Below are 14738 nucleotides of genomic sequence, written 5' to 3' on the forward strand. Positions count from 1 at the left end.
GCCAGAGTCACTCCCTCCTGAGCCACAGAAGCAAATGGAGCTCCTGGGAGGAGCCACTGTTGTCCTCCTGGTTTGCATTGCTTGCCTGCTCTCCTTTGCAGCATGGAAAGGAAGGTCTGGAAAAGGGAAGATGCCTCCAGGACCAGCTCCCCTTCCCATTCTAGGTAACCTGCTGCAGGTGAAACCAAATAACTTGGCCAAAACCCTTGAGAAGGTAAGGCCACTTCTTCTCTCTTTCTTCTGTGGGTGAGAAATGTATGGGACCTGTGCATGGGGTCAACCTGTGGCTATAGCTTGATGACTTGCAATTCCAGGGGAGCAGAAAAGTCATGGGGATTGCAGCTGTCCCCTCTCATTGCTGTTGCCAGGTTGTTCAGGGCCTGATAACTGGGACCCATCTCCACACCTACATTTACCATGAGAGAACCAAATCTTGATGTTACCAGTGTGTGAGGCTAATTGTCTGCAGTGGGAGGCAGCAGCAAGGAGACTTTCCCACTCTTCCTCACTATTTGCTCCATGGCCATGTTCTCTCTTGCATTTTTACAGCTCAGTGAAGAGTATGGACCAGTGTTCACAGTGCACCTGGGCTTGAACCCAGTGGTGGTGCTACATGGACATGATGTGGTGAAAGAAGCCTTGGTTGATCGCGCGGACGAGTTTGCTGCCAGAGGACACATGCCAATAGGAGATAGGACTAACAATGGATTAGGTATGTTGGCTGACTGAGCTCCTTCTGAGGAGAAGGGAAGGGCTGAAGATGCGTTCAGCAGATTAGAGCTGGAGTGTATCTTGCATGAGGGAAAACTGCAAGGGGTGGGTGGCCAGAGAGGGCTGTAATTGCTGACTTCCACCACTCAAAGGGGTGAGGTAGCAGAGAAGGGGAGCCAGATTGTTCTCAAAGATGGGCAGGGAAATGGCAAGGGGCAGCAGCCACCAGCTGCAGCAAGGGAAATTGTGTGTGGGTGAGTGATGAATTATTCACAAGGAAGTTGGGTCAGTAGCGGAGAAGGCCAAAAGCAGGCAGTTGGTCTACAGAACCTCCAAACCACAGTATGCTATGACACTACCATGTCAGAGCTCTCCAGGGACAGGGCTCACTGTCACCATGAGCCACTGTTCATCTCGCACCCAGCATGCCCAAGCCAGGTCTTCCCTCTCCTTCTTCCTCTGCAGGGATTGTTTTTAGCAACAATGAACCATGGTTGCAAGTCCGGCGGTTTTCTCTCACCACTCTGCGGAACTTTGGAATGGGGAAGAGGAGCATTGAAGAGAGGATACAAGAGGAATCTGACTACTTGCTGGAAGAGATCAACAAAACAAAGGGTACAGTCCATGTTTAATACATTTTATATTTGAAAAAATAGGCTGTATTAAAGGGAGCTCACATCTTCAGCAAGGAATGAAGTTCCTATGGATTTGGTCCATGCACCAGCTACCTCTTATTACAAAGCTGTAATAATTTTGTGATCATGTTCTGTTCTGTTTGGAGGACCCTTCTGTGTCACTCAGAGTCTGTGATCTGATATTTCCAATAACAACCAGAGTTCAGATTACCCACAGTAGAAATCAGTAGACATAGAACATTTTGTGGCTTTTTTAATAGTCTGTAACTTTTCTGAAATCACAGGAACACCCTTTGACCCAACCTTCATGCTGAGCTGTTCTGTGTCCAATGTTATATGCTCCATTGTCTTTGGGAAACGATATGATTATAAAGACAAGAAGTTCCTGGCCCTGATGAACAACATGAACAACATCTTCGAGATGATGAACTCCCACTGGGGACAGGTACATTCAGTAGGCATTTCACAGTGGCAACATCCTCCCAGGAGAGCAGGAGGCCTCCCTCCCAATGAAGTTCCATTTCAGTCTTCTATTTAGGACCCCATCAATGCTCTGCTGCACAGAAGGGATTTCATTCAAGAGTGAGACACTCCCTCACCAATGGAATTGGCTTTGCCAGCTAAGTGCAGCTTCCCAATAGTCCTGGATACCCTTCTTTCCCACTTATAAGGTTCCCACTACTACTAAGCAAGCCCTGTCAGACTGCCCAGCCTCATAGTCCTTCTGCTTGCCTCATTTCACAGAGTTGAGGCTTTTCTTGGCTTTTTGCTAACATCAAAAGGATGGGGCAAATTTATACATATAAAAATCATACGAGGCACCTTCATGTTTCTTTCCTTCCAGCTGTACCAGATGTTCTCAAATATCCTGGATTACTTGCCTGGCCCACACAACAATATATTTGCAGAATTTGATGCTCTAAAAGCCTTTGTAGCAGAGGAGGTAAAGTCGCACCAAGCCTCCCTAGATCCCAACTCCCCTCAGGATTTCATTGACTGTTTCCTCAGCAAAATGCAGGAGGTAAGGAGACAGATGGCCCCAGCTCATCCCCAAACACACCTGTGCTGAGTCCTTCCCTCTCATAAGTAACACAGACATTGGGACAACCCCTTCCCAGTCAGCTTTGCAATGGGAAAACAGCAAATACCCCAGCTATTGCCTGTATTAGAGGTTATAGCTCTGGGTCTGAGTGCTCAGCAGCCACCACTACCTGCAGCTGCTTGGAGAGGGAGAGCTTGCTCTGCTCTCACCAAAACACAGGGACTTTTTAAGTCTGGTCTTGCAGTTCTTTCACTGGAAAGCAGTTGGCACAGCAAACAAGCAGTGGAGTACCATTAAGTGCACAGCTCAAAAGAAGGTTGCTCTGGGATTGAGTTTACTGCTCAAGGTAGCATTGCAATGCCCCAGATGGCTGCTGCACCTTAGCAGAGAAATGCAACAGCTCTAGGAGAAAAGGGAGGCCTGGGATGACATGAGAAAGGGCCACTTCTCTCAGCTCAGCCAGAGAAACAACAAAGACTTTTTCTTAGGAGAAAGATCATCCCAATTCCAGTTTCCACATGAAGAACCTGATAACAAGCGCCTTCGACTTGTTCATTGCTGGAACTGAGACAACGAGCACCACTGTACGATATGGGCTTCTGCTTCTTCTCAAATACCCAAAGATACAAGGTATCAGTTTGCGAGCTCTTCCTCTCTAGCTATTCCCCTGGGCTGGGCACGTCTAATGCCACATCATTCTCCCAAATATCCCCCTCATATCTCTCTCTATCCTTCCCTCTCTCTCCCTCTCTCTCTGTGGAACCTGTGTCCACGTCTTTATTTAGCCAAATCAATAGGAGAACTTTCCTTGCATGGGCAGCAGTGGAGCTGTGTTCTAGTCAGCACCAAAACCAACATAATGCTCCTGCCATCTATGATTTGTAAACAGCTTAGGGCAACCTATTGAGATAGGTTTGGTTTTATTTACCCATTTGATGGTTTGTGCTTCTCATGACAGAAAAAATTCAAGAAGAGATTGACCAGGTAGTAGGACGATCAAGAAAACCTTGTGTGGCTGACCGGACCCGGATGCCCTACACAGATGCGGTGGTCCATGAAATCCAGCGCTTCATCTCTCTTATCCCCCTGGCTCTCCCTCACACTGTGACCAAAGACACCAGCCTCAGAGACTATGTTATTCCTAAGGTTAGCTCCCTCAAGTTCAGCAGTTCTTAGGCTGTCAGTTACAAGCCACGAGTTAGAACTGTTGTGGCCTGACCTTGTTTTCACCCAGCCCTTTGTGAGGGTTTTATTCTCAGGCAGCTGTAGCTCACTTGCACTCCCTTGTTGATGCTCCATGGGCCAAGACTAGAACAGGAGCTCTGACCAACACCTTTGTTCCCTTGCTCTGCATCTTTACCTATCTGCAGAAGCACAGTAGGTTCACAAAAATGGCAGCAAAGCTGAGGAGCTGCTTACCACCATCCAGGACAGCCTGTGCACATGCTTGCGAGCAAAGTCAGTTGCTGGTTATTGAGCAAAGAAAGACCTTGAGCCACAAAATGCTGTAGGGTATGTCTGCATTCAGTGGAACAAACCAACCTGTTTACTCTGTTCTAGCACACCTCCTGAGGCAGTCTCTGCTGGCCACTGCCAGAGGCAGGCTGGTGGGCTAGAGCAGCCCATGGCTTGGCCTGGTCCACTGCAGCACTGCGCGTTGCTCTTCTGGGTGACTGTGGGCAGCTGGGAAACAGCAGTACATGGGCGGTTGGTGGTGTGATTTCCAGCTGTCTGTGTAAAATCATATGGCAGGACCCAGAGAACTGCTCAAATTCCAGCAGAGAACTCTTGTGACATCGCTGCTGGTTAGTCCAGCCCCTGCTAATGGCTGGTCGGGAAGTGGGAAGGTAGAGGATTGTTGCAGGAGAAATTTGTCAGGAGAAAGGAATTGAGCTTATTTTCCACAACCTTGTGTGCTTTTGACTTTTTGGGCTCACAGAAAAGAACGGACATGGTGCATCTACAAGGTCATTATTATGAAATACCAAGAAAGAGAAGAATTAGGTGGGGTGTCCCCTGATGACCAGAGCAAAGTGAGGATAAATGTTCTGGAGGCGAGAGGGAGCATTCAGGAAGAGCAGCCAACAACTGCTGTGACATTCAGTAGGGTCTCCCTAAAGCTGCCTCCTCTAAAGGGTCCCCAAAGGGAAACCAAAGGCAGTGGTAGGGTTATACACGGAAGCACAATCTCAACTTGGCAGGCAGTCAGGTTGAGTGATTTAATTTGCCTGCCTTTCATGTTCTGCTCTTCTTGTGTTGCTTCAGGGCACCACGATTTTCCCCATCCTCAGTTCTGTCCTCCATGACAGTAAAGAGTTTCCAAACCCACATGAGTTCAACCCTGAACATTTCTTGAACAAGAACGGCACATTTAGGAAGAGCGACTTCTTCATGCCCTTCTCAGCAGGTAAAGCACAGTTTTGCTTTTTTCCTCTCTCTGTCAGCCTCCTCCTCTGGAGACCACCCTGCCTTTCCCTGCAACACACACTGCCTCTTCTTAACACAATCCCACTGGTGCTTCCTTGGGGCTCACTGCTCTCTGGATAACTCCTCCCTGCTGCTCGCATCTCCAATGGCATGTCCCATCTTCTTCAGGCCTCATGGCTTCTCAAATCTCCTACTAGGAGTTGTCAGTGTAATGACATGAATGGGATCCACTGACACTGTCTAAAATACCCAAGTTGTCCTGAATGAATCTTTTTGTGGTAACTCTACTTTTCCCCAGTAAATTTGAAGTACCTCTTAGGCTATGTGCAACCATTCACCTACTGATAGGCCCAATCTTCCACTTCCTCACCTGTGCTTTATGTCACCCTGCTCTCTCTCATCTTAACTCTTGTGGTGTTTCCTCCATGGTTAAGTCTTCTCCTGTTCTTCCTTCACACACCCATCCAAACTGTCAAGGGTCTTTTGCCAACAAATTCTTCTCTTGAAAATATCCTCAGTAACCCTGACAGTCATCTCACTGCTATGGCTGTGTGTAGTAAACAAAGCTGTGCAACCCAGCCGCTTAGTACAAACTCTGGTCAACTCAGAAACACCCGTTGAGTACTATTTGCTGCTTTCACTTTCAGGAAAACGAATATGCCCTGGAGAGGGCCTGGCACGAATGGAGATATTTTTACTCATAGCCACCATCTTGCAGAACTTTACCTTGAAGTCTGTTGTCAACCCCCAGGAGCTCAACATAACCCCGACTCTGAGTGGGACAGGCAACGTACCTCCTGCCTATCAGCTCTGTGCTGTCCCCCGCTGAAAAGCACTGAACCACTCTCCCCAGTGTCCTGAAACTGGCTGTTCCTTTACATCTCCTTTACTAAAATCAACAGCAGGAATATTGGCCCACCTTTCCCAGGCCTTCAGGAAGGCAGTCCAAACACAGGTACACGCACAAAGCAGAGACCACTGAAGGCTCACGGAACTTCACCACACCCCAGGAGGCCCTGGGTGACATTGCAGCCTCTTGCACTGGTGCTCTGTCACAGGATCACTGAGTGCAGTGGCTGCATCAAACAGCGCCAACACAGCTCCTGCAGCACATCCCACCAAGACCATGCTTTGCAGATGGATAGTGCTGCATGTGTGTACCTTAATGATCCAATAAATAAAAATCTATTTATGAAGATTTGAGCTTTATTTAATTTGGGTTGGGGCAGTGCCCACATTTGCTGCTGCACTGCAGAGTAGGTCTGCAGAGCCTGTGGCCAGCACCCTGTGGGAAGGGCTTTCCCTCCTGGGCAAGGATCCTGTCTTTGTCATTCACTGTGATCACTGCTGCTGCCTGCAAGGAGCTCCAGAGCAGTCGCAGCACACCTCCAGCCAGGAAGGCTCACAGTTCTGGAGAAGAAGGGTGTCCTACAGCCTAGGGGCTTTCTGCCAAATGAAAAGAATGCATTCATGCTTTTTGCAGGATGTTGCAAGGAGATCACTTTTACCTGAGCATTGAAGACTGCAACCAACTCTCTGGCTGCTCTTTTGCTACCATCAGTATCACTGCAGGGATTTAGAGGTTCTTTATTAAAATGAATTAATTTAGGAAAAGGGTAGTGTCTCTTTTTTCTGGCCCCAGCTACAATTTGGTGTTCTTCTTTCAGTAAGAGGCTGGATGGTTTTCATAAAAATATTCCACCACAGATGACTTTCTTCTGGGCTTCTTTGTTCCTGTGGGCTGTGGTTGTGTTTGGATGTTCAGTTTGTTGTGTTTGTCTTGATCTTCATTTACATAGATACTTGTTGTCCCTTGCATCATGGTCATATAAAAGTCCTAGTGGCAAAACATAATTCCTGTGATTGATTGTCACAAGGCACTCAGAGACCATGTGAGTACTGCAGAGAAAACAGTGTGCAAGAATTCCCACCTCCCTTTGGAAATGTTTAGCATTATTTTGAAGGAAATATATTTGCCCACATCTCAGGTCCATGCCTCCTTGTCCCTCCATTTTTTCCCATGAAGGCTGCAGCTCTAATGCTTGTGTTCTCTAAAACAATAGCAAACCATCACTGACTGCTGATCTGGGATTGCAATAAATGCATAGACGTGCAAGCAGAAACAGCAGTCATGTATGAGACCCAGGAACAATGGGGAGGAGATTACCTTGAGCTTTCCATTAGTCTAAGGCTGCCCTAAAAGCCAGTCCTGCAATCAGGAACTCAGCAGCCTATATGCTTTGTTGAGAGTTAAAAATGGCTTACATCTGGAGGTCTTGGAGGGGATGATTCCTATTCCTGCCCACTGGGATGCTGATTCATCTGAGGCAATGAACAAAACAGTGACAAACAACATCTATCAACAATTCACAAACAACTGCATGAGAAGCACAGGGCAGCGAGAAAATGTTGTTACTAAACAGCTCCAGAATGCAGGACATGCTCAGGAGATAAATAACAACATGGGGGATAATATTTGGGATAATATCCAACATATCCTAAGGTGGATGCAAAAATGTTCTTTCTTTTGGAACAACAACAGGGTCACTTGACACCTGCCCATGAGAACAATCTTGCAGAGGTCTGCTTCATAATCCAGGGCACCAGCCTCCTCTGCTCCAAGTGCCCTAAGACCAGGCAATACCTCCAGGACAGAAAGGCTGAGGCCAGATGCTAAAATTCAAGCAGGTGTCTGAAACTGTCTCTTGCACCATAAGGAAAGGCAGAGCTAATGAAGCAGTGAGTTTGATTGATTTGGTTGGGGCAGAGAACAGGAGGGTTAAACACTCCCAGGGGGCTTTTAGACAGGTGGTCCAGTGGCCCCACCTCTCCTGCTTTCTGACCTCCCCCCACTACTCCCATCCAAAGACCCAATCAACTCCCACTCACCATTTCACGCTTCTCCATGAAAATTCCCTGCATGCAGTAACAGCAGACTGCCCAATGTTAGGGTTAGTGCTCCTTTTAGGATAAGCTTCTCTTCCTGCTAATATATGCAGAACCTGTAGAGAGGAAGAGATGATGGCATTTCTCGGGCTAACTCACAAACTGACCAGGTCCCAGCACACCCAAGCTCTGGTACACACCTGGGAAGCTGGGCTTTAGGGCACTGGAGCCTCCATCTCCTCTCTACCAGCTGCATGGCAAATAAGGCAGCTTCTGGCTCTAAGAGTGCACTTAACGTGAGGCACAGAGGGGAATCCTGCTTTTGCTTTCCAAGGCTAGCACCTCATCTGCCAGAGCATTTGCTAGAAATGCCAGGGCAAAGTGGAAGATTTCTGCTGGCTTGATGCTGAGACCAATGAGCCTGTCTGGTCTGCGGCACCATTCTTTGTCTGAAGTAAGTTGTACCACTGGGTCATATTGTGCCATGGTACTCTGGTGCAGGAGGTTACAGGGGGATGCTTATTCCTTAGGTCATCTCCATTGCTGCTTTGCCTTTGGGAGCAGCTGGGAGGAAATTCAGACACCATGAAGGTTTGTATAGCTGTGACACACACCACAGGAAATGTTCTGGGTGGTGGGACATAAACAAACTAGGTGTGTGCTGGGGAAAGAACAAAAACATGGTCCTTAGCAAGCAGGGTAGACATCAAGCAGTGGACAGAAAGAGGAAGAAAAGCATTTTAGGTGCTGCCCTAGCAGCATTTTGCTGCCATGGAATGTGGATCACAACTTTGCAGTAAGGAACATCTGCCTCATCCTGCTGTCCTTTGCACAGGAGTTTCATGTCTCTGGGTCTTGGGACCTGCTGCTGAAGGCCATAGCCTGCAGTGTAATATGCAAATGTCATAGCAATATGTAATATGCAATGTGTCAAAGCAAATGAGCTAGTCCTTTGAAAAGTATTTATGGACTAATTCCCAGATCCCTGACACTTATCACTGCAGACCTGCATCTCAGCCCCCATGTGTGAGCAACACATGGAACAATGCAGCCCTCTGGCTGGCCAAATTCTTTCTCTGCCCCACTTTCTAATGCTCCCTTGATTGCAAAAGCCAAGACAAACCTAAACACCCACAGGAAAGTTCCTTCCTGGTATTAGCAGTAGAGACAAACAACAGTTGGCAGAACAAGGAATGTAATAAGAAATTTCCTCCCCTTGCAGAAGTGGAAAATGCATGCATACAACAGAATGTGCAACTGAATCCACAGTCTTAAAGAATGCAGAGATTCATTCTGGGCACAAGTACATTTGTGATTGTCCCCACACCCTCTTCTTTTCCCCTTCTAAAAATTATTTTAGTTAGTGAAATGTAAAACCACACAAAGACCAGAATACATATTCACACATCAGAGGGTTTGACATTTTTTTCCTTAAGAAAATTTCACACATTTAGAATTATTGACTGTTAAGTCCAGTCAGTACAGCAGAAATATTCTACATAGATCATTGGTTGGAATGCACAGTACAACATTTGTGAACACTCTGTCACAAAAGACACCTGGATGAACACTAACAAGTGTAGTGGATCTGTCAAACCACATTGCAAGCATCTGCAACAAACCAGTCTGGGGTAGATGGGAAATTACCAGAATGTGGAACAAAGATATTAAAGTACATGGGAACCTGCTACAGTCACTTTTCCCTAGAGCCATTGCTGCCACTAAAAGGTCAGGAAACTTGAACTTGTCACCTGAAACTTTGCTTCTGTTTCACAGGGATTGATGCCACAGTTTTATTTCCAGACCCAGTTCACTGTAATATTGTTTGAACTGGAGCAAGGAAGAGAAGGACAAACACACACCCCATCTAGCAGAGCTTACTTCTCCAGACCTGCATGGTCAAACAGCTTGAGGTCAGAGGTCTTGCCTGTAAAAAGGCCACAAAATTTTAAAAAAGAAACAAAGCAGACCTGAAATAAACCAATAAACCAAAACCAAAACAGAGATAACATGATTTTATACAGCCTGCAATAAAGCTATAGTCAATGGTACAGTATTGTTCACATTACACTTATTAAGGCTTTGACTACTGGTCTTCTACATGCACATTTTATATACATATAATCCTCTGTGTGTGTACATAAATTACTTTACTTTTCTTGTTCTAAGCAAGAAAATATCTTCATGCATTTGTTTCTCCTAGTATTCACAATACTTGGACCATATTCTATTCAAGGATTTCTGGAGAGGGCTGGGTCTATTTATTATCCATCTGAAAATGCCCTTATCTCCAGGAATGTCATTTGTGCCTGACAGTGGCACTGGCCCCACACTTCTCCACAGTCATACACCAGAGAGGAGGTGCCACCCCAAAGCCTGACAGCACAATGGTTATGTAAACATAGTAATCCTTGGATTATAAATACTTTATTAAAGCTAACACACCTCAGCTTTTAGCTCATAATTGCCCATGAGTGCCTTAATGAAACATTCAGAATAAAGTATTGTTTTTCCTCTTATATCAACTGCTCAATTACAGTGGTTCTCCCAAAAACACATTTTTCCTTATTTTTTTCTGAAAGAAGCACCAAGCTACCTGTAAATTCTTTGAGCATGTGGCTGGGTAGCTTTCACGAGCAAACAAGAACGTGTCTGAGTCTTATAGCTCTAAGTGCTCTAAGTCGAAGTCACCATCTCACTTGCAGCCTTGCCATGAAGTTAAGAGACTGGGCCATGCACCAGTGACAAACAGGGAGGAAGCAGAAACCAGAAGAGCTCTTCCATTCCTAGTCCCATGCCTGTAGCTTGTACATGTTTGACAGGTTCCCAGAGATCACCAAAGCTGACCTGTAGCATGGCCTGTGTCCCTCTGCCTCAGGGACACCCTGACTCCCCCTGCCCCGGTGTGTCCTTCAGTGAGATGTTCTGGCCAGCTGAAGTCGCAGAGCACTCCTAGGTTGTGGTGGGGAGCCCTGGGGAGAGCAGCTCAGCTGTGAAAAGGAAGGGCTCATAGGGAAGTGGTAGTAGGGAAAGGAAGCAGCATGAAGAAGGCTGAGAAAGCAGGAAAGGGTGGAGTGAGGAGGAGAGATTCCTTATTTAAGATAAGGCCTGGGCTGCTGCCACAGCCCTCAGAGATGCCATGTGTGGTGGTATAACTGGAGCATGCTGTCAGCACTCCTATTATGAAGCTTTGCCACCATCACACAGTCATGCCTTGCATCCCACCACAGCATTTCTATGTCAGCCACCACCGTTCCCTTGGGCACTGCATTAAAGTACTTCAATTCAACATATACCATGACAATTACTGCAAACCAAACACCGGGTCCTTCTCATTCCCTGGAATCCAAGTAGCTAGCAGCCCTAAAGAGACTGTCCCTGTCCCTGGCCTTGCTCTCCACTCAACAATAAGCAAGACAATAAATAGACAGGACAGAGTGATGCAGGCACAGCCATCTGGTTGTTCTCTTATTGCACAGAGTATTTGGGGCAGGTAGGGGAGAGCAGGTGGCTCACACAAAGTCCTTTGAAAAAATCATACTGGTTGTCTGTCCAAATCACCTGCTCCAGAAAATATGTTCAGACAGCTCATGTGGGTGCTTGGGAAATGTCACCTAGAAACAAGATATGCAAGAGACGAAGGCTATTCTCAATTCAAGTTCAGTCTTCATTCAGCCCCATGGCAAGTTGTGCAAAATACAATGTTTATGTCCTGGCAGGTATGATTAAAAGAGAATTTTTTGGTCCTGGGTATGTTAAAAAGAAAGGGTCATGCTAATAATTGCAGAGGCAAACCTTTGAGACTGAATTTCGTTTTAGTTACAGAAAATACTGTACACTGCATTTGGCCAAGTGCACAGAAGCTTAAAAAAAAAAAAAGACAAAGATCACAGTTAAATGTCTTGCTCTTCAGATGGGGAATGTCTGTGAGGAACAGTCAAACTATTTTCTCATGTGCAATGCATCCTGAAATTTGGTACTTATGTATCGGGCATGAAATCCTTTCTTGTTGATGGTGTCGTCTGTATGGAATCGAATCATGATGGAATCCCCTGCAGAGTAGATTTCTTCCAGAGGCTGCAGAAAAGGAAAGAAGACAGTACACAGTGGTCAAGTATGCAGACTAAATAACTATCTGCACTATGATACTAGAGTTTAAGCCCACAGTGAAGACAGATTGGCCAGTAAACATAAAGACTTGAATGCTCAGTACCTCCTGCCCTGATGTGCCTTCCTAAGCATATTCCTTTGCTCTTTATGTTTGAAGACTGATGACAGTCCACTCTACAATCCCAGTTCTTCCAGTTACTTTTTTCACAGGACTCCCTGGATGTTCTTTTCCCAGTCTTCAGGTTTACTCTAATTTGTCATTGTCTTTTCAGGAAATGATACAATTCAAACTGGAACCTGTTTGGCAGCTGAGGCTCTCCCAGTGTTCAAATAACTCAGGTACTTATCTTACATGACAATTCTGGTTATGTCCCACACTGTTGTGACCTGCTACAATCTCCTTGTGCTTCCCTTTCCCAGCCATTCTTCATTTGTCAGTGTGCAGGTAGGTAGATTACTACCCAGCTGCCCTGAACTTCTTCACACCAAGCTGCTATGCTTTTGTTTATTTTCCAGACCATTTCCCCAGTTTGTGAGAACTTCCACACACCTGCTCCCTGATTGTCTCTCTTTAAATTCAATAGGAAATTTCTCCATTCAATTGCTGAAATACATGGCCCTGGGCTAAAAATGGACAGTCAGTAAGCAAGAATTTTCCAGCCAACTCTGCATCAGATAAAATGGCTGTGATATCCTGCGGAAGGGGAAGAAGCAAAACCTAGCCACAAAGCATTCTCAGTATCAGTTTGTGACAGCTGCCCCTCTCCAAAAATGGTATGAGGATACTTCCTTGCCACCCTCAGTGATCCCTCTGAAATCACCACCATCATGGCTTACCCCTGAGCCACAGAAGCGTCCCAGACGGGGTGCAGTGCTGTCATAACCATCGTAAATCTCCATGTAGTCGTACCCACAGTCAGCCTCCTCCTCTATCTCAAATATCTGGAATATTAGCTCCACCCCATAACCATCTTCAGCTGCAATCACCCATTCACAGTTGGCTTGACCTGGGTAGTTATTGTCCCCAAACTGAGCATGGGAGTATAGGTCCTTAGCTTGTACTTCAGCCTTTAAGAGCCCACCGCACTCTGAAGGGAGAAAAGGACACAAAACAGTCTTTCAAAGTCCCTACTCACAACAAAGACTCATCCCACTTTTGGGTCAGTCATGAGCAGAGAAGACCTCTGGCTTGAAGTGCAATAGGGAAGGTAATTAAACACTGCACCAAACTACAATAAACCAGTGAATTCTACAGTCACCCATGAATCCAAAGACCCACGTAGCTTTGAGGAGCTTGGTTCTTTTGGTACAGAACACACATGGAAAGAGGTGACCAGTTTAAACTGGCAGGATAGGGTTCCTGACACATACTCTCGGAAAATGTGTTGTTTTAGAAAGCAATTGCTTTGTCCTGTAGATGAAATTCTAACCCCAAGTATTTTGTCAGCAAGAAGCAGAAACACATCAAAAAACTGGGAACCAAAGCAATCCTTTTCTGCCCACACAATGCACAAAAGTAGCCCTGTGTTTGTGCAGAACATGTGTGCTTTAGCACACATTGTCCCACAGCCAATGAGGAAGACGCCTCTTCACCAGTGTGACATGCACAGCCACTCCAGGGATGTTTCATCTGTTTACAGTGTTTACAGTGGCAGGGATTCAAAAGAAATGAATGTTGGCACAACACGCCCACCCCTGTGCTGCCACACATAGGAGGATCAAGCTGTGTCTGTCCACAGCACAGCTCTGCTTCTACCATAATCAATCTAACCTGGGCCTGTTCTGAGGGTGGGCCAATACACAGGCTAAATTGCATAACATCCTTTTCCAACAGTTGATACAGAACAGAAGGGATTTTTGCTCAACCAAACACCTCCAATTTAAACAAAAGAGCCTGAGCAAGAATGCCCAATACCAAGAGACTTCTGAGCTGTTATGGAAGCTGGTATTTATGGTATGCTGCTGGCAATGGTCTGGAAACTGAACATACACCGCTTAAAATTTAGGTCAAGTTGATCTGGGAAAAAGGTGTGTCTGTTTTTACCTAGTAAAAAATGTAGTGAGACTTGATGACATCCTTTGGCACTACGGTATTGGTGGCAACCAGCTTACCTGTGCTGTGCTTTGCCTGGAAACCTCTCCTTTGCACAGAAGCATCAGAGTAAAACCTGAGGAACATCTTGTTGGTAGAAGCCACTACAGGGTCAGGTTTCTTGCTGCCACAGAAGCGGCCAAGGACAGGTGACTTGCTGTTGGGCCCATCATACATTTCTAAGTGGTCATAGGCACATTCTTGGTGCTGCTCAATCTCAAACTCATTGAAGGTCTAGAGCAAGAATATGGAGAATTAAGACAGCTGTAAATCTGAGCACGCAATTTAGCATAAGGTGAAATGCCAAGTGAGAAACAGATCAAATGGTACATCTGTCCCGCTCTCCCCACAAACTAAAACAGCATAGTGTGCTTTCAGACATAGTGATCTCAGGGTGGCAACGAGCAGAATTCTGTTATCAGTGTGCTGTGTTGCCTCAGCCTTTCTGCCTCACATGAGTGCATGAAAACAGTTATCAACTGCAAGCCTTACAACACTTATTTTTCTGGCTGGAAATTCTGCCCAGCACACCAGATGGGCTGTTCTGCAATATTACTTCCACTGAGCACAGGGATTATTTCCCCCAGTACATGGACCATCTGCACAGCTTTGGGCATGTCCTGCCATTTGCATCAGGCCATGTTGTAAAATGGGCCTGACACCTCTCCCTCAGAGGGGCCGGGGGCTGGCTCAGCCACCACCTTATGTGGATATGGCCCCAACAGAGTGGCTCACAAGGAGGGGTAGGGGTGGGAGGGCATTTATGCCATTTGTTTATGGAGGGCAATACTCCACAGTTGTCATCTGCTGGAGTCTCCTCCAAGCTGCCTCTCCT

General features: G+C 46.2%; 2 protein-coding genes across 2 annotated transcripts in view; one reads left to right on the forward strand and one right to left on the reverse strand.

Annotated features, from left to right (window-relative positions):
- Positions 1-6011, forward strand: LOC121659961 (cytochrome P450 2C19-like). Its single transcript, XM_042018753.1, has 9 exons — positions 1-214; positions 550-712; positions 1177-1326; positions 1631-1791; positions 2191-2367; positions 2877-3018; positions 3347-3534; positions 4654-4795; positions 5463-6011. Exons 1-9 carry the CDS (start codon positions 35-37, stop codon positions 5642-5644), a joined length of 1485 nt encoding a protein of 494 aa, XP_041874687.1. The 5' UTR covers positions 1-34; the 3' UTR covers positions 5645-6011.
- A 2944-nt stretch (positions 6012-8955) lies between these two features.
- The window catches only part of TLL2 (tolloid like 2), an 85805-nt gene continuing 80022 nt past the window's right edge, over positions 8956-14738 (reverse strand). Inside the window, exons 19-21 of the mRNA XM_042018752.1 lie at positions 13924-14137; positions 12649-12899; positions 8956-11778 (exon numbers count right to left, since the gene is read on the reverse strand). Coding sequence (XP_041874686.1) covers positions 11644-11778; positions 12649-12899; positions 13924-14137 — 600 coding nt within the window. The 3' untranslated portion in view covers positions 8956-11643. The remainder of the gene's footprint in view (positions 11779-12648; positions 12900-13923; positions 14138-14738) is intronic.

This window comes from Corvus kubaryi, unplaced genomic scaffold (genome assembly GCF_017639235.1).
Source record: "Corvus kubaryi isolate FWS band 111438036 unplaced genomic scaffold, C.kubaryi_AGA036_p1.0 138, whole genome shotgun sequence".
Classification (NCBI taxonomy): Eukaryota; Metazoa; Chordata; class Aves; order Passeriformes; family Corvidae; genus Corvus; species Corvus kubaryi.

Coding starts and splice junctions, on each gene's coding strand:
- LOC121659961 (XM_042018753.1), top strand. CDS start 35: ATGGAGCTCCTGGGAGGAGCCACTGTTGTCCTCCTGGTTTGCATTGCT. Junction 215..549: donor TGGCCAAAACCCTTGAGAAG/GTAAGGCCACTT, acceptor GCATTTTTACAG/CTCAGTGAAGAGTATGGACC. Junction 4,796..5,462: donor CTTCATGCCCTTCTCAGCAG/GTAAAGCACAGT, acceptor TTTCACTTTCAG/GAAAACGAATATGCCCTGGA.